At 46.2% G+C, this 25,371-nt stretch overlaps 2 protein-coding genes across 3 annotated transcripts; one reads left to right on the forward strand and one right to left on the reverse strand.

Moving 5' to 3' along the window:
- The first annotated feature begins 307 nt into the window (after nucleotides 1-307).
- LOC139346594 (E3 ubiquitin-protein ligase RNF31-like) lies at nucleotides 308-21,096 on the forward strand. Its single transcript, XM_070985753.1, has 34 exons — nucleotides 308-500; nucleotides 1,468-1,673; nucleotides 2,071-2,217; nucleotides 2,329-2,484; nucleotides 2,578-2,634; nucleotides 2,919-3,048; nucleotides 3,205-3,366; nucleotides 3,551-3,701; nucleotides 4,036-4,175; nucleotides 4,451-4,593; nucleotides 4,872-5,114; nucleotides 5,532-5,864; nucleotides 7,041-7,226; nucleotides 7,382-7,588; nucleotides 7,709-7,882; nucleotides 7,962-8,060; nucleotides 8,637-8,726; nucleotides 8,857-8,971; nucleotides 9,503-9,615; nucleotides 9,755-9,868; nucleotides 10,806-10,854; nucleotides 11,147-11,243; nucleotides 13,080-13,245; nucleotides 13,408-13,444; nucleotides 14,505-14,595; nucleotides 14,980-15,049; nucleotides 15,677-15,799; nucleotides 15,890-16,070; nucleotides 17,311-17,462; nucleotides 17,548-17,632; nucleotides 17,750-17,809; nucleotides 17,918-18,307; nucleotides 18,645-18,760; nucleotides 19,252-21,096. Exons 2-34 carry the CDS (start codon nucleotides 1,470-1,472, stop codon nucleotides 19,417-19,419), a joined length of 4,749 nt encoding a protein of 1,582 aa, XP_070841854.1. The 5' UTR covers nucleotides 308-500; nucleotides 1,468-1,469; the 3' UTR covers nucleotides 19,420-21,096.
- A 70-nt stretch (nucleotides 21,097-21,166) lies between these two features.
- emc9 (ER membrane protein complex subunit 9) lies at nucleotides 21,167-23,699 on the reverse strand. Of its 2 annotated transcripts, none has more exons than XM_070985725.1 (6): nucleotides 23,523-23,699; nucleotides 23,002-23,204; nucleotides 22,580-22,656; nucleotides 22,398-22,467; nucleotides 22,154-22,248; nucleotides 21,167-21,435 (listed from the first exon to the last, which is right to left on the reverse strand). In XM_070985725.1, exons 2-6 carry the CDS (start codon nucleotides 23,194-23,196, stop codon nucleotides 21,255-21,257), a joined length of 618 nt encoding a protein of 205 aa, XP_070841826.1. In that variant the 5' UTR covers nucleotides 23,197-23,204; nucleotides 23,523-23,699; the 3' UTR covers nucleotides 21,167-21,254. The 2 variants fall into 2 exon arrangements, with proteins under 2 accessions (XP_070841826.1, XP_070841828.1); XM_070985727.1 differs by having other exon boundaries at nucleotides 23,002-23,201; nucleotides 23,523-23,675.
- Nucleotides 23,700-25,371: the final 1,672 nt, after the last annotated feature.

Raw genomic sequence — 25,371 nt, forward strand, 5'->3', positions numbered from 1 at the left:
GTAGATAAAAGAGCTTGGTCTGTACCAGCTCTATATGGAAAGTGTCCTGAGACAACTTCTGTTGTGATTTGGCGCTATACAAATAAAATTGAATTGAATTGAATTGAATTGAATTGAATTGAATTGAATTGAATTGAATTGAATTGAATTGAATTGAATTGAATTAGTCCATCATTTATTTTTCTTAATTAAAGTTAGGTCTGCATACTTCGTCTACAATTGTTCATTTTAAGCGGAGATTTGAAATTTCCGGTTTTATTTTGGAAAAAGAAACCTGACAGGAAGTAGAGCCGGAAGTTGAAACGTCAAACCAGAGTTCCGCATTTAAAGCTAGCTTCAGAGAGTCGCAGACGCTACAAACCCAGTCCAGGTGAGGTTTTAAACGCGGATACGAACAAACGATATTTTTTTAATTAATGGCGACTTAAAACCTTTCCAGCTTCACCCGGAAGGACGGAATAACCGCCGAGACTCGTGAGGACGATAACTTAAGTGAGCAGGTTTGTGGCTGTTTCGCCGTTTTTCAGTTACTTAAAGTTTCGGTTCGTCCTGTTGTTGTTGTCTGGGTTTGTTTGCTAGCATGAGCTTCAGCGCTCACACCTGACACCTGTGACTGGTCCTGGGTGAGACGTCGCGGAGGAGGAACGTCGCTAACGGTGTTGTCTGCTCGTGTTTTCGGTCTGATGATCGGCTGGTTTCTGGTTTGTCTCTGCACCGTCAGAGAAAGACGAGATTAGCCTGGACTTTCCTCAAGTTGTCATGCGGTGAATTAAAAGTGAAATTGTTGAGGAAACTTTGTCCTGAAGAAACTCTGCTTTGCTGACAACTGATCCTAAAATAAACGGACGATCTTTACGTTAAAACGTGTGTGTATGTGATTAAAAACCACCTCAAATGTCTTAAATTACTCTTTTATAAATATTACTTAAACACATAACTGCATTAAGTTGTACATGTATTTGCTTTTATTTGGGTATATCAGTATTTGTTGTGTCTTGGTTGGAGAGTGGAGAATGAAAATTACTGTTCATTGATTGATTATTGGCTCCTCAGTTGATGGACTTATCAGTAAAGTACAATGCCAGAAATTTAAACTTGGATGTGATACTAGTATACAAAAACAATACCTGATACCTCTTTCCATATAAAGAAAAACAGTCTTAGACACACATAATATATATTTTTTGGCTTTTTATTGACACAAACCAACACGTCGGTTATCATTTTAATAGGACTGGTTTCCGATCAGTTGATTTTCTTCCTTGTTTTTTAATCTGTGCATCCTGAGATTTAAATGTAATTGTAGATCATTGATCGACAGGTTGTTTTACTGATGTCTTCTGATCTGCTGTTGCAGGATACAGAATAAACACAGTCACTCATAACTGCTTTGACCATAAGGTTTAATGTGAGAGCAGCTTTTGTTCTGGGATTTATTGATAATCACAACCTTCCCCTCTCTGACAGCGATGAGCGGCAGCCCTGCGTCCGTCCAGATGGACGAGGTCCGGAGGAGATCCCAGTCCCTCCTGTCCTTCTCGGGTTCGGCCCAGGACGTGAAGGCCGAGGTCCAGACCATGGCCGGCATCCCTCTGCCTCTGTCGGAGAAGTACCGGCACCTCGGAGCGGAGGCCATGCTGAGGGAGAACACGGCCGGCCGCGACAGACAGGAGGTGAACATACAGTGTAAAATATGCTGAATATTTCGGCAAACTGTGAAGAGGAAAATGTCTTGAATCCGTTTGTCCACGGTGTGAAGATCTTTATTGAAAGCTGAGTGGTGTCAAACCACCAGGGGGCAGAAAAACCCAAAATAACACAAAGCCTCAGCTACACAGACAGACTGATGTGGGGCTGGAAAAGGTGTTTTCTGCTTTTTCAGACTGTAATTTCTTCTATTTTATTTTATTTTGGTGAAATGAAGGAAAGCTCAGTCTGATGAATACGTGTCAGGTAGCTGATCTCCTGGTCTGCAGGGTAAATATCAGCTGATCAGTGACAGACTCGTTGGTGGAACTTGGATTTTGGATTGAAGTCACTCCTGACTGATCGCACTGATTGTACCTTCAGGTTCTGGAGTCTTTGAGTCGCCTGGTCAAGGCCTTGAGCATCCTGGAGAAGTACGGCTGCAACCTGACCAGTCCCACCAGGCCCCGGTACTGGAGGAGCGTCAAACACAACAACCCCGTCTTCAGGACCACGGTGGACGCCATCAAGGTGAGCAAGAACCGGACAGGTGAGACGGTTCTGCAGCTTGGTGCAGGTTTCCCTTTTCACGTGGGTTTTTCCACCCGCAGTGATGTTTCAAGATCTCTTTCTTGTCCACAGGGAGGCCGGAGAGTCCTCTACCTGTACGGCTACACCAACCAGCAGATCGACGGCCTCAGCTTCCCCGATGACGTCGCCGAACCGGACACTGAAAAGGTCGCCGCCGTGACACTGGAGGTCATGATCTTACGCACGGAGGTGGACACGCTCATCAAGGTTCGTATGCGTTTGTCAGCAGGTTTTTTATTTCAGCTGCGTTTCATGAAGGAAGCTCGCCATCATTCGTTTGTTATGTCTCTGTTTGTGTAGGGCACCCATCCTCACATAGAACACTTCAAAGACGTCATCCCATTCATCACCCAGCAGGTCTGTACCAACACATCCGCTGTCTGGATGCTCAAATCAGCCTGAAAATGCTTCGTTAAACTGAGAGTGTCTACCAATGAAAGCTGGTTCATATGCACTTCTGCGTCTGGTGCTTTGTCGAAAAGTCAAAGTACCAGACGGAAATCTGATTTAAATTGTGTGTCCAGAAGAAAATGAGATCAAATACATCTTTCAGCGTTGATGTCCTCTCATCGTCCGTCCTCACGCAGTTATTACTGCATGTTTGAGCTGTGAAGTGCTGACAGTGACGCTGCTTTCTGCAGGACAAGCTGGTGAGCGACACTGCGGTGATCCTGCCTGGAGACGAGCCGCAGGGGGACCAAGTCCAGCCTCTGTCTCCTCCGCCTAAACCCACCCAGGGCCCCGGAGGACAACCCCTGAAGCCATCGACAGGTGAGCTGCCAGCACACCTCACAGCCCACTGTGGTCACTTTCCATTATTTTCTTTATCTGTCATTTATAAAACATCATTAGTTTAGAGTTTAGATGTTTATTGTCCTGTTGAACGCATCTTTAGCGTGACGTGACGTCTTCTGTCTTTGTGTCCAGGCTCTCCTGCAGCGAGCGACTGCAATTTGTGTGGCGGTCCTTCGTCTCTGGTGTGCCCCTCATGTGACAGTCAGCCTCTCTGTGACGCCTGCGATGACCTCTTCCACCGCCACCCCTCCAGAGCCAATCACAAGAGAGACAAGATACAGAAAAGCAAACAGGGTAAAAGCTCTGAAACAGGAACTCATCACCACCAGCGGTAAAAGATGAAACGTTGGTTTTGATGCTGTCTTGTTTTCTGTGTGTGTGTGTGTGTGTGTGTGTGTGTGTGTGTGTGTGTGTGTGTGTGTGTGTGTGTGTGTGTGTGTGTGTGTGTGTGTGTGTGTGTGTGTGTGTGTGTGTGTAGACACCTGCAGCATCTGTGGGATCTCCTCCGTCTACGCTCAGTGCTCCACTTGCGTCCAGCGTTTGTGTCTGAACTGCGACAAGCTTTTCCACTCTCACCCGGACCGCAAAGGACACAACAGGACTATTTTTAGCCCGGCCAAAACATCCAGGTGAGGCGAACAGGAAGTTTAAACCGGCTCACCGCCAGCTTCACTTCCTCATTTGGTGGCGCCGTGGTCTGACGATCGGTGCCGCGGTGAGACCAAAACCATTCGTCCTGTCAGGCTGATTAATGAAAGAGCTCCAGCTACATAAACGTTATCTTGAACCTTTTATCTCCCAAACTCCATCTCTAATGTAAATTAGGACATTCATCTGGGAGACATTGTCCAAGTCCAGAGAAGAGCTCTCTGTATTGAGCCTGTGTTGATATGAACGATCTGCAGCAGCACGTTTCAGCGCGGTGCCTGGACTCGAGCGTTAACGTGACTTCTTTGCTTGCAGTCCGTCTTTGTCGCCTTGGGAATGTGCTCACTGCACGACGGTGAACGAGATGCGAGCCGTCCTCTGCACGACCTGCGAGCGGCCTCGGCTCGCCACGGCTGCGTCCACCGTTCAGGAGAGCCCGATGTCGCCCAACACCGGTGAGACGTGTAGATAATAACAAGCTTTATTTAACAGAGCCGTTCAGAACAATGTCAACAAGTCATTTAAAAGGGAAAAGTCAGCACCACTGAGTACAGGAAATGAAAAGCATCACTACGTGTGCTGTGATCTCATGTTATTGCAGCGTATTTCAGCACGATTTTAAACAATGAGCAGTGAACCTGCTGGATGTAACAGTATGAAGACAAACTGTGGTGAAGCAGAGTCTCTGCATGAAGCCGTGCAGCGGTCTTAACGTCTGTTTGGCCCTCAGAGTGGCAGTGTAAGAGCTGCACCGTGGTGAATCAAGGCAGCAGCATCCTGTGTGAGGTGTGTGAGCGCCCCCGTCTGGCCACTCGCCCGCCCGTCGCTCCGGCGCTGTCCAGCCCAGGATCGCTGTCCGACTGCGGATCGAAGGTAAAGAGCCAGAAAAAACAACTGCTGGATGTGAAAATATGTGAATTTAAATGGTGATTATATGTCAATGCTGTGTTCACAGCTTGTTTCTGCTTCCCCCTAGTGGCCATAAAAGGTTATTACAGCTTTAAAGACAAACTTGGACTGTTTCCTGACATTTTATAGACTAAATGATTATTAGATTAGTGAAAAACTGCTCCTCCAGAGTGACAGAAGACAATCATACCACTGTCTTCAGACGTCCCTTTATGAGCGTCCTTTTCTGTCTCCTGTCACAGTGGATTTGCCAGTTCTGCACCTACGTGAACACCAAGCCCACTCTGGTGTGTGAGATGTGCAACTTGTCAGGTAAAGACTCTGCGGGAGTTTCTCTGCCTCAGTCCCTCCAGCAGACGCCGTCCAGCGCCAAAGATCCGCCCCAGTCGGGCGGGAGGCCCCAGCCGAAGCCCAGAGTCAACCTGGACCTGAGAAGACAGAAGACGATGAGGGAAGACGGCCTCGTCCTCATCCACCAGATCAGAGTAGGTCGACGATGATGAATCTCGCAAAGCCCCTTCTGATTGGTCCAAACACAATAATTGTAATTTATCAAGCAGAACTTTCTCATAAATGTGAGAATTTGCTGCTTTTTTCAGTTTTATATGATTGTAAATTAGTATATTTGGGTTTTCTACAGATTAATTAGACCTTATTTATTTGCAGTGGTCAGCTCGGAGGATATATTTTGGGTTCATCCGCTAACAGGAACTCATTTCGACCTAACGATTGATTGATTGATTAAAAGAAATAAAAGGAGTTTAAACTAATCTTTGCTCTGCAGGTTGCAGCCCTAGAAGTAAATAATTTAACTTCAGTCAGACGTAAGGCTTTAACTAATTATTGATTAATTGTCCAGTTTATGAAATGTCCTAAAACAGTGAATCTCGTCTCCTTCGCAGGAAGCGGAGAAGTGCGGCATCAGTCCTGAGGAGGTGTACGCCGCCATCCTGTGCTGCGGCAGCAACACCAAACCCTGCGATTGGCTGTCGTCGGAGCTGCCTCACCGGCTGGATGAGATCTGCGCCATTGCGGCTTCCGTCCAGCTAAACTACAAAGCGGGGGATTCTGGGATAGAAGCCGTGGTGGAGAGAGATGGCGAGGAGCAGAGCGAGCCTCGCCTCGCCGGTGAAGGAGCCAAGCTGTCCAGAGCCGAGGCCAAGCTGGCCTGGCTGGCCGCGGGAGGAGACACTGACAGAGCTGTGAGACAGGTGCTGAGGGACAGACAGGCCAAGGTAGGAGGACGAAAACACGTTCTTTACTGCTTTTATTCTCCCAAAGTCCAAGTCTAACCCTACCCTAACCCTAACCCAAAGATGTTCAACTTATAATGCTAGAAAACAAAAAAATACCACAATTTGAGAATGAACAGAGTTCGTTTGGGAAACAGATTTCCAAATAAAACCAAGTTTCCCATCATGGAAAAAACAAATGAGAGAAAAACTCATATATCCTGTAAACTTTTGTGTCGTCCTGCTCAATAAAGTAAAAAGTCTCCTGTTTTCCGGAGAGTGATCCGCTGGGCGCACAGATAACACCTGAAAGGCTCCGTTCAGCGTCGTATCAGACAGTGTTTGGCAGCATTTTATCTCGACAAACAGCTAAAACTGTTCATTCAGTTTACAGTTCATGTAAAGATAAAGAGCTGCAGCAGCTGCAGACTGATGTGAAACGACCCTTTCTGACTGTTATTGCTGCTGTTGGGTCACGGCGGCTCACCTGGGGGAGCTGAGGTGTCAGCTGAGGTGAGGCCGATAAGCAGATACTACAGGTGAAATAAATACGTGAGAAAACAGGACGTCTCCTGACCGTCTGACCTTGAGAGATAGCAGCGAACAAAGACGTCCTGTGGCACGTTAGCAGCGATATGGAGGAGTGTCAAGGGATCCTCTTGACCCCGGTTTATGAGTGAAGGGAAGAAAGTCCAAACTGCTCTGAGGAACAAAGGAAGCTTTCAGCCTGAGGGTCGGAAAGACGAACACGTTCACGTCACCAGCTGAAGCTGAGAGGGTTAACTGTGCATCATAAGCCTTTGAGGAATGCTCTGTTATTATTGGCTGTATCAAGATATAAATGCATCCAAACAAAGCTTCATGTTTGGGTTCTTGTTAGCAGAGGTCGTCATGCTAAAAGTGCAAATAAACTCCCATGATTCCTGAAAATAATGCGTACTGTAGAGGTTAATCTGTTAGTGAGGACATTTATGTTCCAGCATTCCTTTTAGCTTTGTGCCACTGTTATTCTAATATCCTCAAATGATTATAATTATAAAATAAAGAGAGTTTAATGTGGATCTGTTCGTGTCTGTACCCCCTTTTTTGTGTTATTGCTCCTGAAGTAACGTAAAGATAAGACTTTATTGACCCCTCGCTCGGCGTGTCGCTCATTCGCCGCCTGTCGTCTGTGTGCAGATGAAGGAGCTGCACTCTCTGGGCTTCAGGGACGCCTCCCAGTGCGAGGAGGCTCTGCGGCTGAGCGGAGGAGAGGTGAAGGGGGCTCTGTCTCTGCTGCAGCGCCCCCTCCTGGAGCCCTTCCACCAGCGGATCTGGAGCGAGCAGCTGGAGCCGCAGATTGATCCCAAACACCCGGACAAACAGGTTACACTGCTCAGCCAATCGCCTGAGGGCTCACAGCGTGCACACCTGCTACCTGTGCTGCCATGGGAATAACATGCTTTTGTGTCATCAAAGGAAGCTTCCCTGTTCATATTTAGGCGTGGTGTCTTTTCCTTGTCCTGGTTTGCTCTCTGCAGAGGACGTGTAGGCGTCTGCTGGCGCTCTACGACCTGCCCAGCTGGGGGCGCTGCGAGCTCGTGCTGTCGCTGCTTCAAGAGCCGGACGTCAGCTACTCTCTGGAGGACGTCGTGCAGGCGGTGAAAGAGTCGCACGACAAGGATTTCATCCGGCGTCTCCTCAACAACGAGTGTCCCTGCTGTCTGTGCATCTTCCCCCGCAGCAAGGTGGGTCAGGCACTCACCTTTACACACCTTTACACACCTTTACACACCTTTACACACCTTTACACACCTTTACACACCTTTACACCCTTATGCTTACTTCTTCTTCTCTCCGTGCTGCAGATGCAGTCTCTGACTTCCTGTCAGTGCTCCGTGTGCCATGAGTGCTTCAGGCAGCACTTCACCATCGCCGTGAGGGACAAGCACATCAGAGACATGGTGTGTCCCGTCTGCAGCGAGCCGGACATCAACGACCAGGAGCAGCTGGACAGCTACTTCTCCACGCTGGACATACAGGTGTGCAGAGAGAAACGCTTCTGATTGGCTGCTCAACAGAATCGTGCCCTCTTGAATTGGTCTCTTTTCTTATGTCCAGCTGAGGGACTGCCTGGAGACGGACGTGTACGAGCTGTTTCATAAAAAACTGACCGAGCACGCTCTGATGAAGGACCCGAAGTTCCTGTGGTGCTATCACGTGAGTCCTTCAGTCCGCTTGTCGTTCCCTGTCGCTCCGTCAGCCCTTACAATCTGATTTCCTCCACCTGCAGTTTGCATACTCTGCTTTTCATACCGACTTCCCTGATGTTAGTTCTGCTTGTTTCACTTCAGTGGACGTTTTTCACGCTGTGGCTGTACGCTGCATAGATGACAGACAGTCAACGAGCTGAGGAGGAAAAACATTAAATATATTGTCTTTGTGCTGTTTTCAGTTGAGTTTATGTCAGTGGCGATTAGCAGGTTATCACATGCTGTTTTGTTTATGTTTCACACAGCGTCAAATCAGGGTTGTAACAGAAGACACCAGAATACTTGAATTAGATATAGACATATAATACAGCACATGGTGTAACATTAATATAGTACAATGTAGCACAGTACAACATAACATTGTAGCGAACTGTAGCAAAGTAGTCTAACATAACATATAATAAAGTACAGAAATAAAACATAGAATCTAGAATATCTAAAATATAAGAAACAGTATATATGTCCACCTGACAGATGCACGTTAGCATAAAGTCTGGTCTAAAGGATGAAATGTCTTCCTCAGTGCACCTGTGGGTTTATCAACGATGGAGACCAGCTGAAGATCACCTGCCCGTCCTGTCGCAAGAGTTTTTGTGCTCAGTGTAAAAAATCTGTGAGTAAAAGTACTGCGCGTTTCCTTCCATCCCCACATTTCGAAGTCATACGACCTCCCGTCAGATAAGACATTCAGCCTTGAAACTTCAGCTGGTGAACTGACCCGTTAACTCCCTCTCTGGGCTCAGTGGGAGCCTCAGCACCAGGATCTGTCCTGCGAGCAATTCCAGCAGTGGAAGAGGGAGAACGACCCCGAGTACCAGAGGCAGGGCCTGGCCGGCTACCTGAGAGACAACGGCATCAGTGAGGCCACACGTCTCCTTTCACTTCTTTCAGTCCTCTTTTCAGTTTGTAATTGTGCAAAGAAATGATGAATGAAAGCTGCAGTCGGCAGTGGTGGAAAGTTACTTGGTACATTTACTCAAGTACTGCACTCGGGTACAATTGTAGGTATTTGTACTTGAGTATTTCCATTTTATTACACATACATGATGGAACGTGATGCACTGACTGTATATTCAGAGTATATAACTGCATCGCTGCATCTCGACTAGTACAACTAAATTGCTGCTTTCATCTATAACAATGAAACAGTTATATAATTATATTTGATCTTAATCAGTCAGCTGATCGGCAGGAAAATCATCTGTTTTGATCATCTTTTTATCATTAAAGTCAAACTTCCAGCTTGTAATAAAGCATTTCTCTGTGATAATGAACTAAATATCTGCAGGTTTTGGACTTTTAGTGGAACACAACAAGCAACTTAGGAAACGATGCGTTTAAGTGTTGCTTGGAATTAGTGGCTTCAGCGGGATGTGTCGTCTCTTGCAGCTTGTCCTCACTGCAGGTTCCAGTACGCTCTGACGAAAGGCGGCTGCATGCACTTCAGCTGCTCCCAGTGCAGGTACCAGTTCTGCAGTGGCTGCAATAACCCCTACCACAAGGTGAGACCAGGACACAAGAGAAAGGACACAGTTTGAGAGTCCAGAGGACCAAAATACATGTTTTTGCAGTACTCTTGCTTCTGGATTCTTGAGTGGACTTCTTCCTCGTGTGTTCATACTGTACTTGTTGTCTTTGCAGACGGCCTGTAAGACGCCTCACTGCAGTTACACCGGTCTACACGCTCATCACCCCCGAGACTGTCTCTTCTATCTCAGAGACTGGGAGCCGCCCAGACTGCAGGCCCTGCTGCTGGTACAGATCCTGCTGCTTTTAAACGCTACGCTGTCGTTACAATGATGGGAGGAAATTTGCCTCCAGTAATTGTATAACTAAAAATAGACTAGTTCACCTCATTTAGCACATTGTGCATTTGAGTAATGTTGTTTTGCTAAAAAATTTTAATCATTATTCATTATTGTATAATTATTGTTTTTGCTTTCAGAATACTCGACATCGCAATAACATGAAACTGTAGAAATCAGCTACAGTAATATATATATATATATATATATATATATTTATTTATTTTATTTTTTTTTTTAAATGCCCCAAATTACTCAAAAATAATTTAAAACCTGTCAAAATAACTGATTGGTGAATGTAATGTAGCATCGTTTCTACATTTTTTCTAAGTGAAAGATTCGACGGCATACTTGGCTAACATTGGTAGCATGCTAGCGGTAACATACAGTGTATGCACAGTGGTTCATATACTTTAAAAAAAATAAATAAAAAAAATTGTTGGCCGCACAGCTGGCAGGCTTACCTTCATGTGCATATTCTTTCGGATTAGAGGGCGAAAAACAAACAACAAACCAAAAAAAAAACCCACATTTGCGCTGGAGTTTCTATCCATCCATAAAAGAAATGTATTTTCTCACACTGAACACTAGGGGGCAGACTCTGCACATTACACGGAATTGCAAAACTGCGGAAACCAGGTTTTATGCTTTGAATAAAGTGTTTTCGCTTCGTAACTCTGCTCTGGATTTACCAGCTGATGCTCCGGAAATTCTAAAACTACGTTTTCAGGCTGTTAACGAAAAAATCTCCAGCAAACCAACTCTTTGTTTCAGGTTGTTGAAAACTTAAATTCAATTAAAGACCAGACAAACATTTAAATAAATACAATGAAACTGTAGGAACGTCAGTGAATGGGATGTTTCTGAACTTTCTTTTCTCCTCTCAGAGGAACGGCGTGGACTTCAACACGGATCCTTCGACTGGAACTCAAACTGGTAAAATGGCTCAACTGGTTCATCAGCTGAAAACATGTTTCCTTCTCGTCTTACTCTCTCGTCGTGTTCAGGAAGTAAAGAAACACAAAATGTGTCTCCTTCCTCCATCCTGGAATTCCTGGAATTCCTGGAATCTGAACAAAAGTTGCAGTAAACAAAAACAAAAATGAACCTTTTCATCTGTAAGGCAGCGAATGTTTCCTTTCTAACATCTGTTCTTCATTCATGTATGAACCTAAAACAACACGAGCATCAGATGTGTCACTGACTTCGCTCCTCCTCTGTGACTCAGACGCTTGCTGTGTGATGGAGCAGAAAGATGAAGGAGGTCAGCAGATCGATTCACCGTGTGGCCTCCAGACGCAGCCGGGACAAGCCGGACTCTGCGAGTGAGTATCTGACCTGAGAGCAGCTACAGTCCAGTGAACGCCAGTCTGGGTTAGCTTTGTCTCACGTACACAGAAATGTGTCCACACGTGGTTTTAGCGCTGCAGAAGGAAAACACAGGAAACGCTCTGCCTTCGTTATATTTCCTTAAACCAATCACAGTCGCCTCAGGCGTCCCAGCAGAACATCGTCTCTGCTGTTAAAACGGCTAAATCTTCAAAGGAAAAGCTAACAGCTGCTAGCTGGTTTGTGTTATGTTAGCGACCAGGTTAGCATTAGGCTAAGTTGCCATTTTCAGCTAGATCAGCCTGCAGGTTACCTGCTCAGAGGTTGTTGTTGTTGAAACCAACAGACAGTGGAAGGACCTGTGATTGGCTGCCTCCAATAATCAGCTGGTGGCGGTCTTATACCCACAGTCTGCATCCAGTGAGTCACGCTAATGTTAGCCTGCTGGACAAGGTCCGGGGCAATAAACACAGGTGTCTGAGATCATGACGTACAGTCCACTCTCCTCTGGAGCGAACCTGGAAACATAAAGCTCTGATGTTTTACCAATACTAGTGTTTCATGGCAGTAGATTTTCTTTATTGGTCCCTAATAAAAAAACATACAGAAAATACAAAAAAATATGACCTCTTATCTCCTCTGTGCTCAGGATGAGAAGGTCACTGTCCCTTAACTTTGGCTCTTACTGTGTTAAAGTCACAGCTGCTCATTGACCCTCAGTTCTTTCTTGGTACGAACCCAAGTGTGTCTGCAGCATCGACTGCACAAACTGTCACGTACCAAAGCTGATAAAGGCTTGTTTACTTGTCCTCTGATCAGATAGTGAGAGTGATGCAGAAGCTGCATCTGAACTAGTATCAACAACAACACTAGAGTTCCTCAGTGGTTCTTCTCATCCTGAGCACAGAGGAGATAAGAGGTCATATTTTTTGTACCTTCTTCGTGATCGCAGTGTGTGTTCAGGGACCAATAAAGAAAATCTACTGCCATGAAACACTAGTATTGATAAAACATCAGAGCTTTATGTTTCCAGGTTCGCTCCAGAGGAGAGTGGACTGTACGTCATGATCTCTGACACCTGTGTTTATAGCCCTGGACCTTGTCCAGCAGGCTAACGTTAGCGTGACTCACTGGATGCAGACTGTGGGTATAAGACTGCCACCAGCTATTGGAGGCAGCCAATCACAGGTCCTTCCACTGTCTGTTGGTTTTAACAATGACGACCTCTGAGCAGGTAACCTGCAGGCTGATCTATGCTGAAAATGGCAACTTAGCCTAATGCTAACCTGGTCGCTAACATAACACAAACCAGCTAGCAGCTGTTAGCTTTTCCTTTGCAGATTTAGCCATTGTAACAGCAGAGACGATGATCTGCAGGGACGTCTGAGACGACTGTGATTGGTTTAAAGAAATATTAAGAAGCAGAAAAGGAGTTAAGAAGGCTGCAGAATGAAAACTGTGCCGTTAGATAACATTTGTGGCCGAGAAGGAAGGAACAGAGCTGTCTCTGGGGGACCCTGCGCTGCTGACGTTGGCTGCTGTCTCTTGGACTAAAAACAAACGCATTCTTTCCTCGTTGGGTCACTTTGGGTTTCAGACTTTAGGTTTAAAGTTGTGCTGCCTCTTTGATGTGGCTTTAGTTTGTTAAGGAGATCCTGTGTTGAATTAAGTCTGTCTGAACGAACCCTAACATGTCTGAGTCCAGGCCTGAAGTGACATGTTGTGGATATTTCATATTATACTCGGTGCACAACAATAACAGCACAGTGAGCACAATGACTGCAAACAGCCCATAATAAATATCCCAAATATGTCCTGTGTGTGTTCTGCAGGAAGCACTACAGGGAGTACCTGGTGAGCCTGATAAACGCTCACTCTCTGGACCCGGCTCTGCTCTACGACGCCCACGAGCTGATCCGGGCCTGCGAGAGATACCAGGTGGACACGCAGCGAGGGGAGAACGAGGAGGACAACGCTTACCACGCTCGACTGCTCAAGGTGAGATGCATCTGCTCGCAGCGTCATTCAGCCCAAACGTCTGCACAGAAAGAGGACGGATGAGACTGAGAGAGGCTGAAGGTCACCGGATTAAAAAGCTCTGTGGATACGTTCATCTGTGTTTTAAGATAAAAACATGACGTGTGTGTTTTTGCCTCACAGAAACTGATGGAGGTCCCTCTGGGAGAAAAAGTTCCTCGTAACAAATGAAGGTTCCTCAGCAGAACGTCACCAGCCACCATGTTTTTCCTGTTTCTGTCATGAAGTTAACCTTTTCTTTCTGTCGGTCGTCACAAAAAACTGATCATCTGTTTCGTCTCAGTTTCACAAATGTCTGTTTTGAGAGTTGGGTCTTGTATGAATGTGACAGTTTGATGTTTTATCTTTTGCACTTGAAATAACTTTTATGTTGAAGATTTCTATCTGAACAATGTAGCAATAATGCACAAAACGGCCTGAAAACACAGAAATGAAACACATCCTCCATCTGAATGTCAACACTTTGTCAAAGACTCTTTCTGCTGTCTGAGTTTTTCTGTGATGGATGAATAAAACTCAATAAATACATAATACGAATACTCTGAAATGTGGATTTATTGATGCGCTTAAAGCAGAAGTAATAATAAGTGAAGCAGCACTACTCTAAATCATTTAATGTCAGATTGTTTATGTCACACTTAAATACGTATGCTTAATACTAATACTTAAATACTCTGTGTAGTCTTTATACTGCATGAACAGTGGTGGAATGTAAGTATTTTTGACTTTAAGTGCTTCTTCCATTTTCTCCTCCTTACACTTCAACATAGTTTAGCCTGAGTTGTACTTTGCACTTCTGTTTGTAAATCAAATCAAACAAATCTTTACTTTTTTATCAGAAGGCTCATGGCCTTTATAATTAAACAAAAAGGGCATTTGAGGATTTTTATCAAAACCACTTCAATGTAAATAAGTAATAGACTGTAAGATCTTGGATAAATGAATGTATTCTCACGTTAATAATCCTGTGATTAAGGCACAAAAGGCGTTTAAAATCCCATAAATGCTTGAGCTCAGAGGAGTAAATCCCTCAGAAACATATTACACAACATGAACATAAGATTGTAAGTGAAAACTATAAAATAATGAATGAATTGAGGACTTAATGAGGACGTCAGCCTGCTCTGGTCGTGTAGATGTAATTGGCCTGTGTGCTCTCTGTCGCCCCTGGCGGCGGCGCGCGGACAGTTTCCGTAAAGTCACGTGATTTCTGGGAAAAGGAGCGTCTGCTGAGAGGCTGCAGAGTCCGGAGCGCAGAGCCGGAGAGCAGACAGCACAGTCCGCACGCATCACGGAGGAAACGCAACCGAGGTAAACGAAACTCAGCTCGACTTCCTTAATTCAACACCTTCACGTCTATATTTGATTAACCTATAAATATGACCAACGGGTGAGCGCGGGGTGATTTGTTGTCCTAAACCAGACTGCCTTTAAAAACCTGCTGATTTTAGAAACAGAGTTTTTGCGTAACAGTAGTTTGTTTGACGTCTCGGAAGCATCAAACTAAAACTGTGAGTTTAAATCCGATAATCACATGAAAACAAGTCGACGTTTAAACGCTTTTTCTTCTTCTCACTGTTGTTTTTTAATGTTAGTGATGAAGAAAGTGTGATGAAGGAGGCAGAGGAGGGACGTGTTGTGACACGCAGCTGATGGTGCTTGTTTGTTGTTGTCTGTTTGTCTTTGTGTTGGTAGTTTTTTAAGAGTCATGGCAGCAGGGAGAACGCGCTCCACGCGCAGACTGCGCTCCTGGATCGTCGAACAGGTGTGTGTGTGTTGGGGATGAGGGAGGGGGTGAGGAAGAGAGAGAGGGAGGGGGAGAAGGAAAGGGAAAGAGAGAGAAGGGATGGCCTCCAGCTCTACGCTGCTCATCAGGGGTGAAACGATGCATTCACATCCTCCACTGCAGTAAAAGTACTCGCACCACACTGAAAATACTGCTGTAAAAATGTATTCAAAGTAAAAGTACTCAGAGGACAACCCTGTTACACACGACATCATCAGATCATCACGTTAAAGCAGGATTTTATATATATATTTTTTTTTATACTCTGGATGAATCTGATTATTATTTTCTATATTTGTCGATTTAAGAAGAACTCTAAGGATTATCAGAGGAGTTTTAATTGATGCATCAGTTAACTGTCATTTGATTGGCTAATCGTCCCTGCACTTGAACATTTTTATGTTTTGTGTGCAAACGTCTGTAAAGTATCTGCAGCTGTGGTTGAGTGTGGAGGAGTGGAGTATGTCCCTCTGAAACGTGGTGACTGGAGAGGAAAACACCAACAGAAATCTGAAGTAGATGAAACGTGAGGATGGTCGTCAGCCCTGGACGCCGTCTCTCAGGCGGGACGGTGAAGACACTGTTCAGATTTGTGTTTTGTTGCAGGTCAGCAGCGGGAAGTATCCTGGTCTGGTGTGGGACGACGAGGCCAAGACCATGTTCCGCATCCCGTGGAAACACGCGGGGAAACAGGACTTCCGTAAGGACGAGGACGCCGCCATTTTCAAGGTCACGATGCACCTCTCGCCGAACTCCCACAAGACGACACATCCGCATAGCTAAGACTCTCTGAAACGACCGTCTTTCTGTCCCCTGCAGGCGTGGGCAGAGTTCAAAGGGAAGCTGACCGACGGGGTTCAGGACAACCCGGCGTCCTGGAAGACCCGCCTGCGCTGCGCCCTCAACAAGAGTCCGGAGTTTTCGGAGGTGATGGATCGAGCCCAGCTGGACATCTCGGAGCCCTACAAGGTCTACCGGCTGGTCCCCATCAGCGAGCAGGGTGAGACTCCGCCACATCCACCCAACACACTGCAGTCAGGTGTAAAGACGTCCGACACGGAGCTTTCCTGAACTCTTCACGCAAGCAGAAGAGCTCTTACTGAAACATTATCACATTAAAAATTTGCAATTGGCAGCAAACGTTTGGCTGGAAAAACACAGAATCTTCATACAATAACACCTCCAAGTCAAATATTAGGTAAAACCAACAAAAACAACAGTATCGTGCTGCGTTTAAGAGCCGACAGAAAGCTCCGACATCTGAGATCCAGCGAAGTCAGCTTGTATCTGAATGTGGCTGAACTCAGTCTGTTTAAAGACACAAGCAGGAAGTGAGTTCCTCATGAACGGCATTTCAAAATAAAGCAAACTCAACCCGAAACCCGACTCCAGCAAACACACACTCAGTCTGCAGAGCCTCACATTTCACAGTTAAAAGCCCACAGGCTGTACGGCACTGTGGTTTCATCACGCGTTTGCAGCTAATACACGTTCACTCGGAGGTCCGTCAGCATCTCTGCTGCAGTATTAAACTAATCGTCATTTATTTCCTGCGTTTGTGATGAAGAACGAGCGGCGGTTTCCACAGACGCCCTGACATATTCTGATAAGTCTATCAGCAGCAGCAGGAGGATTTAAACGCAGCACAGAGCCAAAGAGACGCCTCGATGTTCGACGGCGGCTCAGTATTAATCAGATATCACAAATTGTAACATTGTGCTGCACGTGTAACATTTGTAACAGTGTAACAAACATGTGCAACATATCGCAGTAAAATGGTGTTTTAACTGCGTCTCGGGAGACAAACCTCAGCAACCTTTCAGTGCTTTGTTTCTGCTGCACTGTATCATCTGACTGTGTCAGCCTGGCTGATGTCAGCTGGGAAGTATTCACAGGCTTTGCTCTCTGATCGCAGTATTTCACTGTTCCTGGATACTAGAATCACTATTACAGTACTGTGACTGAGTGTAACTCCTGTCTGAGGCTTTCAAACCCGGTTTACTGTGTGCAGGACTTACATAACGAGCCCAGCCTTAATGTAGACGCTGACCCAGTGAGACGAGGCCAAAGTGCAGCTCTGACACAACAGATCAACACACAACAGTACATTCACTGCTTTGAAAGTACATGTAGTGCAATGAAAGTACATGCACTGATGAAATACTGTGATGTAAGTACATGTACCGCGGTGGGAGCGGCCCTTCCTGCGTCACGGATCAGCGTGTGTTGCGTCTGCTCAGGTGTGTTGATTCCTGAGAAGAAGTGCAGAGTAAAAGCCACCAAGAGGTCGAAGAGGAGGAGGAGGAGGAGCAGCAGCAGCAGCGACTCAGAGAGCGACGAAGACGTCAGCCAGGTGAAGCAGATAAAGACAGAGGAGGTGACGTCACAGCTGGTGAGTTTGTGGTCACATGACCGAGGGGAGGGGCTAAAAGAGATCAGACTTTTGGGGGCTCACTCAAAAACCTTCGTCCCCTCAGAGCGCCGAGGACACTCTGCTGTGGAGCAGCGCCCCCGCCCTGACCGAAGACCCGCCTCACTTCACCGCCACCATCCACGCCGACGGTGAGTTCGACCCCTGCAGCGGTTTTCCCGCTGAACCCGGTCTGATTTAACCAATCACATGATCCCAAAACAATCAGCTGATCTGTGGCTCTTCTCCCTCCGTCTGTCGCTCCGCAGCGGTCGATGAGATCACGCTGGACGTGCGGATCGAGGAGAGCGTCCCCGCTCCGACGGAAGGTAATAAACTCAGCTCGTTATTTCTTATTAAACTGAGCTTTTATTTTGAAAGGTCAAGCACCTGTTTGCCTCTTCCTGCTTTGATCCTCTGTGTGTCCGTGCCTCCAGCCCAGGACTCCTTCAGCGTGGTGGTTCATTATTTAGGCCAGGAGGTTCTGCGGCGTCAGATCCAGGGCGCAGACGTCAGGATAACGTACCTGCCCTCCTCCCTCGTCCCGCCGACGCCGGCCGTCCTGAAGGGCAGGTTCCCTCGTATCCCGCTGCCGGAGCCGTCCTCCACGCTGCCGGCCGGCCCCGAGCTGCAGGCCCTCTTCACCCTGCTGCCCTTCATGGAGAAAGGGGTGGTGCTGACCTCCACGCCGCAGGGCGTGTACGGCAAACGCTTCTGCCAAGGGCGGGTCTTCTGGACGGGGCCGCACACGACCACGCAGGGGCTGCACAAGATGGAGAGGAACACGGAGCCGGTGCTGCTCTTCAGCAAAGACGTCTTCAAGCAGCGTGAGTCCACTCGCTGTGCATCGATTAATCCGCTCAGTCCATCAGTGATGGTGTGTTAAAGCGTCTGTTTCAACCGAAGTTTGGACAAATGCATGAAACACTGTCCACGTTTTTAGTGCTCATATATGATCAGAAACTAATATATTTATGGTTTTGAAATATTGATTAGCTAAAACAAGGGATTTGATGACCCCGTCTTTTAAATTGGAATATTAAGTTGAAAGCTCATCTTCAGCCCTGCTCAGTTTGTCCATATCAGACATCAAACCAGCGAGATTTGACTCACTTTCAGCTGTTTCAGTCTGAGTTTGAGTATTTTTCTGTTCCTCGCCATCAGAACTGGATCACTTCCGGACAAACGGCGGCGAGCCTCCCCAGTGCGGCATCACGCTGTGTTTCGGAGAAGAGCTGAGCAACACTGAAGACCCGTCCAGGAAGCTCATCATTGTCCAGGTGAATGCTCTTTATGTACGAAACATCTGCACCGTCGCTGTTTCAGACCAGCGTTCCAGTTATCTGAATACTTTAATTACTCAGTCAATTAGTGATTGATCAAAACTTTGATTTAAAGGTCCAGTGTGAAGGATTGAGGTGGATCTAATTCCAGAAATGTAAGTAAAATATTCATGATCCTCTGAAAATAAGAATATCGGAGTTTTCGTTAGCTTAGCGTGAGCTGTCCTCCATGTTTCTACAGTAGCTCAGAAAGGACAAACCAAACTCTGTGGAGGGACGTCAGCACACGATTGACAAGTGAGGAATGAGCTGGGTGCAGTCTGCAGCCTCACCACTAGATGCCACTAAATCCCACACTGGACCTTTAAGATACTAAACGTGACCCTAAAAGACCCACATGTGGGTTTTTTTGAGCCGTTCGGATCCTCAACGCATCTGTTCCCCGTAAAGAATAAGAACATTACCTCCACCTGTCCCCCCCCCCACAGATCGGTCTACCGTGGGCAGAGCAGCAGGTCCAGAACGCTCAGTCCATGTTCGAGTCCATCAGCATCCTCCAGTCTCTGGCCAGTCAGTCTCCGCTGGGAGAAATCACTCTGAACCTGGTCACCGTGGCCGCACCCACGACCGAGAGCGCCGCCTGTGGGTCCGCCTGAGCGCCGGCGGGACGGGGTTTCGTTCCAAAATCAAAGACACGCCCACTTTACAACCAGTCTCACAGAGTGAGAGCAGACAGGGCTGAGGGCAAGCTTAGCACATTTCACAGTAAAAGCATCATCTGAGGTGAGTTTTTGGACCAAATTAAAACCACTGACTTTGATAAATAGATGTCAAAATAAGAGCCTGTAGTTTGTGTGGTAGTTTTATTTTTCCTCATGGCTCAGCCCTGACAGACAGCTCAAAACTGAGAGACCGATGACAAAAACAAGCAAAACACCAAACAGGAAATGAAAATATTGGACATTTATTTGCCCTGAAAATGGATGCAGAGATTTGCTTGAAGCACTACACGTAAACCAACACTGAGGTCGTCTTCAGAGTCATCTTCTTTTATGTGTCATGTGACAGGAAGTTTATCTCGTGGTTAGTGCATATTTCACCTGTTTGTACATTTTATATGAACGTACCGATTGATTGATTGATTGTTAGCTGCAGCTCGAGTTGTGTTTCTGTTGGTTCTCTAGAAACGTGATGTTGTCTGTTTTACTGTAAGCCGGTGGTTCCCAACCTGTGGGTCGAGACCCCCAGGCGGGGTCGCAAGTTACATCTGAGGGGCCATCAGTTGTGGATTCCTGGATCATTGTGTGGATTTTTAGATTTTTTTAAGAATTCAAATGAAAGAAAGGAGTCACTTTGGGATAAACCGGTTCTGGGCAGCTGGTGATGATTGTGCTTCCACTGCAGCGCTATAAAAACCACGATGCTGCACTTAACTCCGAGTAGATCAGTAGAGTAGTTGTCGTCGTGAGCAAAGATTTATCTCATAAAATCAGGTTTGCAGCCGTGAATCCTCAGAGAGCGAGCGCAGACTGATTCTGACACAGAACGCTTCAGCGCGAACGTCCTGCGGTAAAAATACTCAATGCTGAAGCTCAGAATATTCGGGTTTTGTTGAGGCATTTACACGATTTGATGCTCATTATCTTTAAGTTTGGCGTGGCTGCTCCTCGTTAACTGTTTCTGGACATTTCTTCTTGACGAACAACGTCAGTTTTGTCAAGTTTGCTACTAACGCACCAGCAATTCAGGCTGGGAATACTGAAAATTAGAAAACACAGCAACACAATGAAGTTATTTTAACAGCAAAAAGTCGGTTTTCAAGGCAAAATAAAAAGTGGCTCAATGTCTCTAAACGCTGCAAAACAAACAGTGTTCAGCAAAAGAGTCGATTGTAGTGACAAACACATTCACAGCTTGACTTTAACCTCCGTACTCTGCATCAACAAACACTGTGAACATGTCATAGGCTGCTTATAACACACTATAATGAAGCTGGATGCATGTTGATAAACTGCTTAGAAGTCCTCAACTATTACTTTTGGCATCTTCTGAACAACACAGACAAAAACACACTGAACCTTTCGGGCTTCAACATATTTGTATTTACTGCAGGACATTTGTGTTGGAAGGTGTTTCTGTTATTTTGTCCACCCCTACATTGGAATGACAGTGATACAGTAGCACAGGACGAAGAGAGAGCAGGAACAGCTCGGGTGTGCTGCAGTAATGGTCGAAGGTGTTTTTAAGGTGGATTTTCTGTTGAACTCAGCGGAGTGTTGGGCTGAACCACAATGCACACGCTGGGGGGGGCGGGATCTACCAAACTGTAAATATTTTGTTATTTATGCATGTTCTATGTTATATCTCTGCCCACTTGAGAGAAAGCATTAAAATAAATGTATTCCTGGAGCGTGTGCTTGTGTGTGTACATGATTGATGACGTCGGCTCAGAACATAAATAAACTCGTACAAACTGACGCCGCGCCTCCCGCTACATGCTCCCGTTGGCCGGCGAGGCCAGCTCTGCTATCTTGGTGTTCAGTTTCTGATTGGTCCAGTCCTTTGTAATGTCGTCCAAGTGGCTGTCAAAATCCACCAATAGCGAGTGATCGCCGGACTCCAGCATCTGACTGGCTATCGCCCGGGTCTCCTCCCACTGCCTCAGCATGATCCTGCAGAGGAGAAGGACAGTCTGTCAGTGGACGCTCCACAAACCCGCAACTATTCAACTACTGGACAAAAAGACAGGTTTGAGTGAATCTGTCACGGCCGACCAATCGGCAGCAGATCGTGGACGACAGTCAGGCATCAAACCCGTGCAGCGTGACATGCTAACGACTAGCATCTGGGACACCCCGGCAAAAAATTAGCATGTCAGAATTTTTTGTCTTCCCAGAATGTGTTCCTTAGCGTCGACCAATCAGGTGCTTTCTCCAGAGAGCAGTAAGGTCACCGTGGTGAAGAGGAGGGACGCTGCTGTTATGCTGCTGGACAGCGTCCACACTGTCGTCCCACGAGCGCATCATTTGTTTTGTTTATTTCACTGCACAAGAGCGTCAGCATCGCACACAAAGCTTCTGTCACTGTGACGGACAACTGCTTCACCCGCCTCCCTAACCTTTGAACTTGTGCATGATCGTGAAAAAAGACGTGCTGTGATTGGTTGGAGTCTTACGCGTCGTGAGACTCGTGAAAAATAAGAACCCTGTGTAGTCTGCTGCCGACATTACGCGGAAATAAAAACATTTCATCTTCATCTGTAATGAATCTGTGCGCCTGTAAAGCACAAGTGACGTTCTGAAAGATCACGAATAACCAGTCAGACTACAGACAGACAGCTGGGGGGGACTGCAGACAGGAAGGTGTGTTTAGAGCCTTCAGTCAACTCACGTATGTTTGTCTTTGAGCACCCATCTTGAATCTTTGCGCTCGTACATCACGATAGGAGGAACCCGATACTCTGGAGACATCTTACTGCCGTCAAGCTGTGAAGTTAAACAGAGAAATGCATCCAGTGAATTCATGAAACTGATTGTTTTCTCCTTTATGAAACAACAACAGAGACAAAAAGAGAAATGCACTGTGCAGGTTGTGTTAAGAGGATGGCATTAAAACAAAGGGCATTAGTTCTTACCATTAACAAAACAGCGTTGTCAAACTGCTCAGAAATCTTATCGGCTATCTTCAGTGCACACGGTGTCGGGCTGCCGGGTTCAGAGGATGAAAACAGATTAAATGGAAAGCTGGAAAACGCTGCATCTTTCTGTGATTAGCACTGTCGTGTGTGTTCTGTGAGGCATCAGGCAGGAAACTCACCTACTATCTGATACGCAGGCATTAGCTTGATAGTATCCCACAATCCTCTGCTGAGTCTGTGAGCACCACACATCCACCTGAGACAGGAGAACAGACACCTTGAAACATCATTTACATCAAATGCAAAACTTCCTCTGCAGGAAGTCAGATTCATCAGCAAGTGATGTGAAATATTAACGCACTAGCTTGTCTCAGTTTAGGCTGACATTCGGGCAGATACAGGTTTGTTTCCTGGGCTTTTTATGATTTGCCATTTGTGGCAGCAGAGATTTGCTCTGCAGAGGACAGAACAACGTCCAGCTGCCTGGACAGTCTGTCGTCTTTTGGGTTGACACACGCTAGCAGCTAATTACACGTACGCATTTAGACTTTGACTGTGAAGATACCAAACTTTGCACTACACCTGTCAGCAGGTGCCTTACCTGTGTGAGGGCCAGCTGAGTGATGGGAGCCAGGGGCAGGTGCGAATGGAGCAGCGGTACGCAGTCCGTCACACACACAGCGCCGCCTGTCGGGCTGGACGACAACAGCAGCCCGTTGATGCTGCACCGCGGAAAGAGACAGGCGTGCAGGTACATCTTCACATAAGCCCGACAGGACAGCTCCACCTCGCCCATGATGACTACTGAGAGGACAAGAGGAGACAAAGCACTGACATATGGCTTCCAAAGAGCCCAGAGGAGGCTAAATGTACCGAAGTAACACATATGAACTACAACAGTGACTTTCCCAAACAGAAGAACCAGCAGTCCTCTCAGCGCAAATCTTTACACAAAACCAGAATAAATCTTCCCCCGTGGTTGTGTTTTATCAGCTGAATGTGGCGAACTAGCGTTAGTTAACTGACTGTTAGCTCGATAGTCCAGCTAGCCGGCTGCTGTTGCTAGAATATGTATTAGCATTAGCGTACTAGCAAACCAAGCAGAGCTAAATCACGTCTTACCTCAAAAAGAATATAACGCAGTAACCGTAGTGTCAAACAAAATGCGTATTTTCCGATTTTCAAAGATATCGGTTCATCTAGGTTTCTATGGTTTTTTTTTCCCAACAGCGAACTATTTCACTGGACGGCTAAATAAACAGCGTCTGAACGGCTACTTCTGGTCCAGCCCGGAAAAGCGAATTTCAATTATCTGATTGGTGGAGACGCCACAAATCTGTCATTCAATTGGAGCAACAAGGTGCCAATCATTTTCCCTACCTTCTTCAGCTGTTGTACAATGCTCACGTTCGACAGCAGTACTCCATCTAGCGGTCAGGATGTATAATGGAAAATCAGGTCTGAGTGTAAAGCAGGGTGGTCAAACTCACTGCCCTCAAAGAGCCGGATGTAACTATAAGAATATAAATATAACGGCTCCTTAACATATTGTTAAACAACTGTTTTCTGGATTTGATTATTCAAGTGTACAGATATTGTAGATGCATTTACAGAAAAGTAATATATGTAAGCACATGCTTGTGTTACAACAAATCCCTTTAATTTATCAGGTTAAGTAAGTCACAAATTCTACTCCATCACAAGACATAGCAGCTTTTCTCCTTGAAGCACAAACATGTATTTGTTTTGCTTTCCCATTTTTCATTAAATCATCTTCCCTCTGCATCAATTTCTCTTTGATCCTTTTCAACTCCATCACTTGTTAGAAAACCACTTTAAACACCAATATGGAAAAACTGCACTCTAGTGGCAGGTTGTCATTTTGCTGTTGGACAACTTGCCTCAAGAATTATGCTTGCAAACCCTTAGATCAAAGATGGTTGACATTTTATATTCAAGTTTGTCCCAAACCTGTCCTTAAAGATGCACTTGTAATGAGCTCTTGGAAAACAGGAAGATTTCCTGACCAAGTCTACTTTGTACCTACTGTTCAAAGTCATTTAACTTCACCCTCAGTAGGTAAAACTACTTTAAGTCTAACACGGTGCATCAGAGCATCTCCTCAGCCCATTTTTGACTTGGAATAAAGTTCTGGCAAATGAATGTCAAGATAGAATGTATAGAAATTAATTAAATGCTGCATTACACAGAATTGCTGCATGATTAAACATCCCCATGAACAGACCCAGTGGTCTGACATTCAGAAACATCAAGACGTCAGAATTCAAGGTTAATTTATTGATTTTCAAGTCAATACAACAGCTCAGTTGAAAATAGTCTTTGAAGAATCTTGACTGCTGGGCCTGAAACAAACAGGATTAAGGTCAGACAATGGGAAAAAGCTAAATCAGTTGTCAGCCAAGTTTAAGTACATACCCTGCCCATTGCACCCCTGGGTTTGACTGAAGTCCATAGCCATATCCATAAACAGCAGGAGCATTGTACCTGGAAGAAATTCAAGTAGCTAATTTATTCACTGATGTGAACAATGTTTATGAATGTGCCAGTGATGACTGCTTACCTATTTGAAGCCATCTGGGGACCAGCACCATGGGCAAAAGTTGGATAATCATGTGGCTGGTCAGAAACTTGATACCACTGAGGCTGGTAGTTGGGCTGTTGGGGCCTCTTGGATGGGTAGCTGGGCTGCTGGGGCACCTGTGGCTGTTGGGGCCTCTGGGATAGGTAACCAGGCTGCTGGGGCCTCTTTGATGGGTAGCCAGGCCGCTGGGGCACCTGTGGCTGCTGGGGCACCTGTGGCTGCTGGGGCCTCTTGGATGGGTAGCCAGGCTGTTGCTTGGGAGGGTAGCCGGGCTGCTGGGGCACCTGGGGCTGTTGGGGCCTCTTGGATGGGTAGCCAGGCTGCTGGGGCACCTGTGGCCGCTGCTTGGATGGGTAGCCGGGCTGCTGG

This window comes from Chaetodon trifascialis, chromosome 18 (assembly GCF_039877785.1).
Source record: "Chaetodon trifascialis isolate fChaTrf1 chromosome 18, fChaTrf1.hap1, whole genome shotgun sequence".
Lineage (NCBI taxonomy): Eukaryota > Metazoa > Chordata > Actinopteri > Chaetodontiformes > Chaetodontidae > Chaetodon > Chaetodon trifascialis.

Coding starts and splice junctions, on each gene's coding strand:
- LOC139346594 (XM_070985753.1), top strand. CDS start 1,470: ATGAGCGGCAGCCCTGCGTCCGTCCAGATGGACGAGGTCCGGAGGAGA. Junction 8,727..8,856: donor GTGCTCAGTGTAAAAAATCT/GTGAGTAAAAGT, acceptor CTCTGGGCTCAG/TGGGAGCCTCAGCACCAGGA. Junction 16,071..17,310: donor GGTCCCCATCAGCGAGCAGG/GTGAGACTCCGC, acceptor GCGTCTGCTCAG/GTGTGTTGATTCCTGAGAAG.
- emc9 (XM_070985725.1), bottom strand. CDS start 23,196: ATGGGCGAGGTGGAGCTGTCCTGTCGGGCTTATGTGAAGATGTACCTG. Junction 22,468..22,579: donor GCCTGCGTATCAGATAGTAG/GTGAGTTTCCTG, acceptor TGAACCCGGCAG/CCCGACACCGTGTGCACTGA. Junction 22,249..22,397: donor ACAACGCTGTTTTGTTAATG/GTAAGAACTAAT, acceptor TTAACTTCACAG/CTTGACGGCAGTAAGATGTC.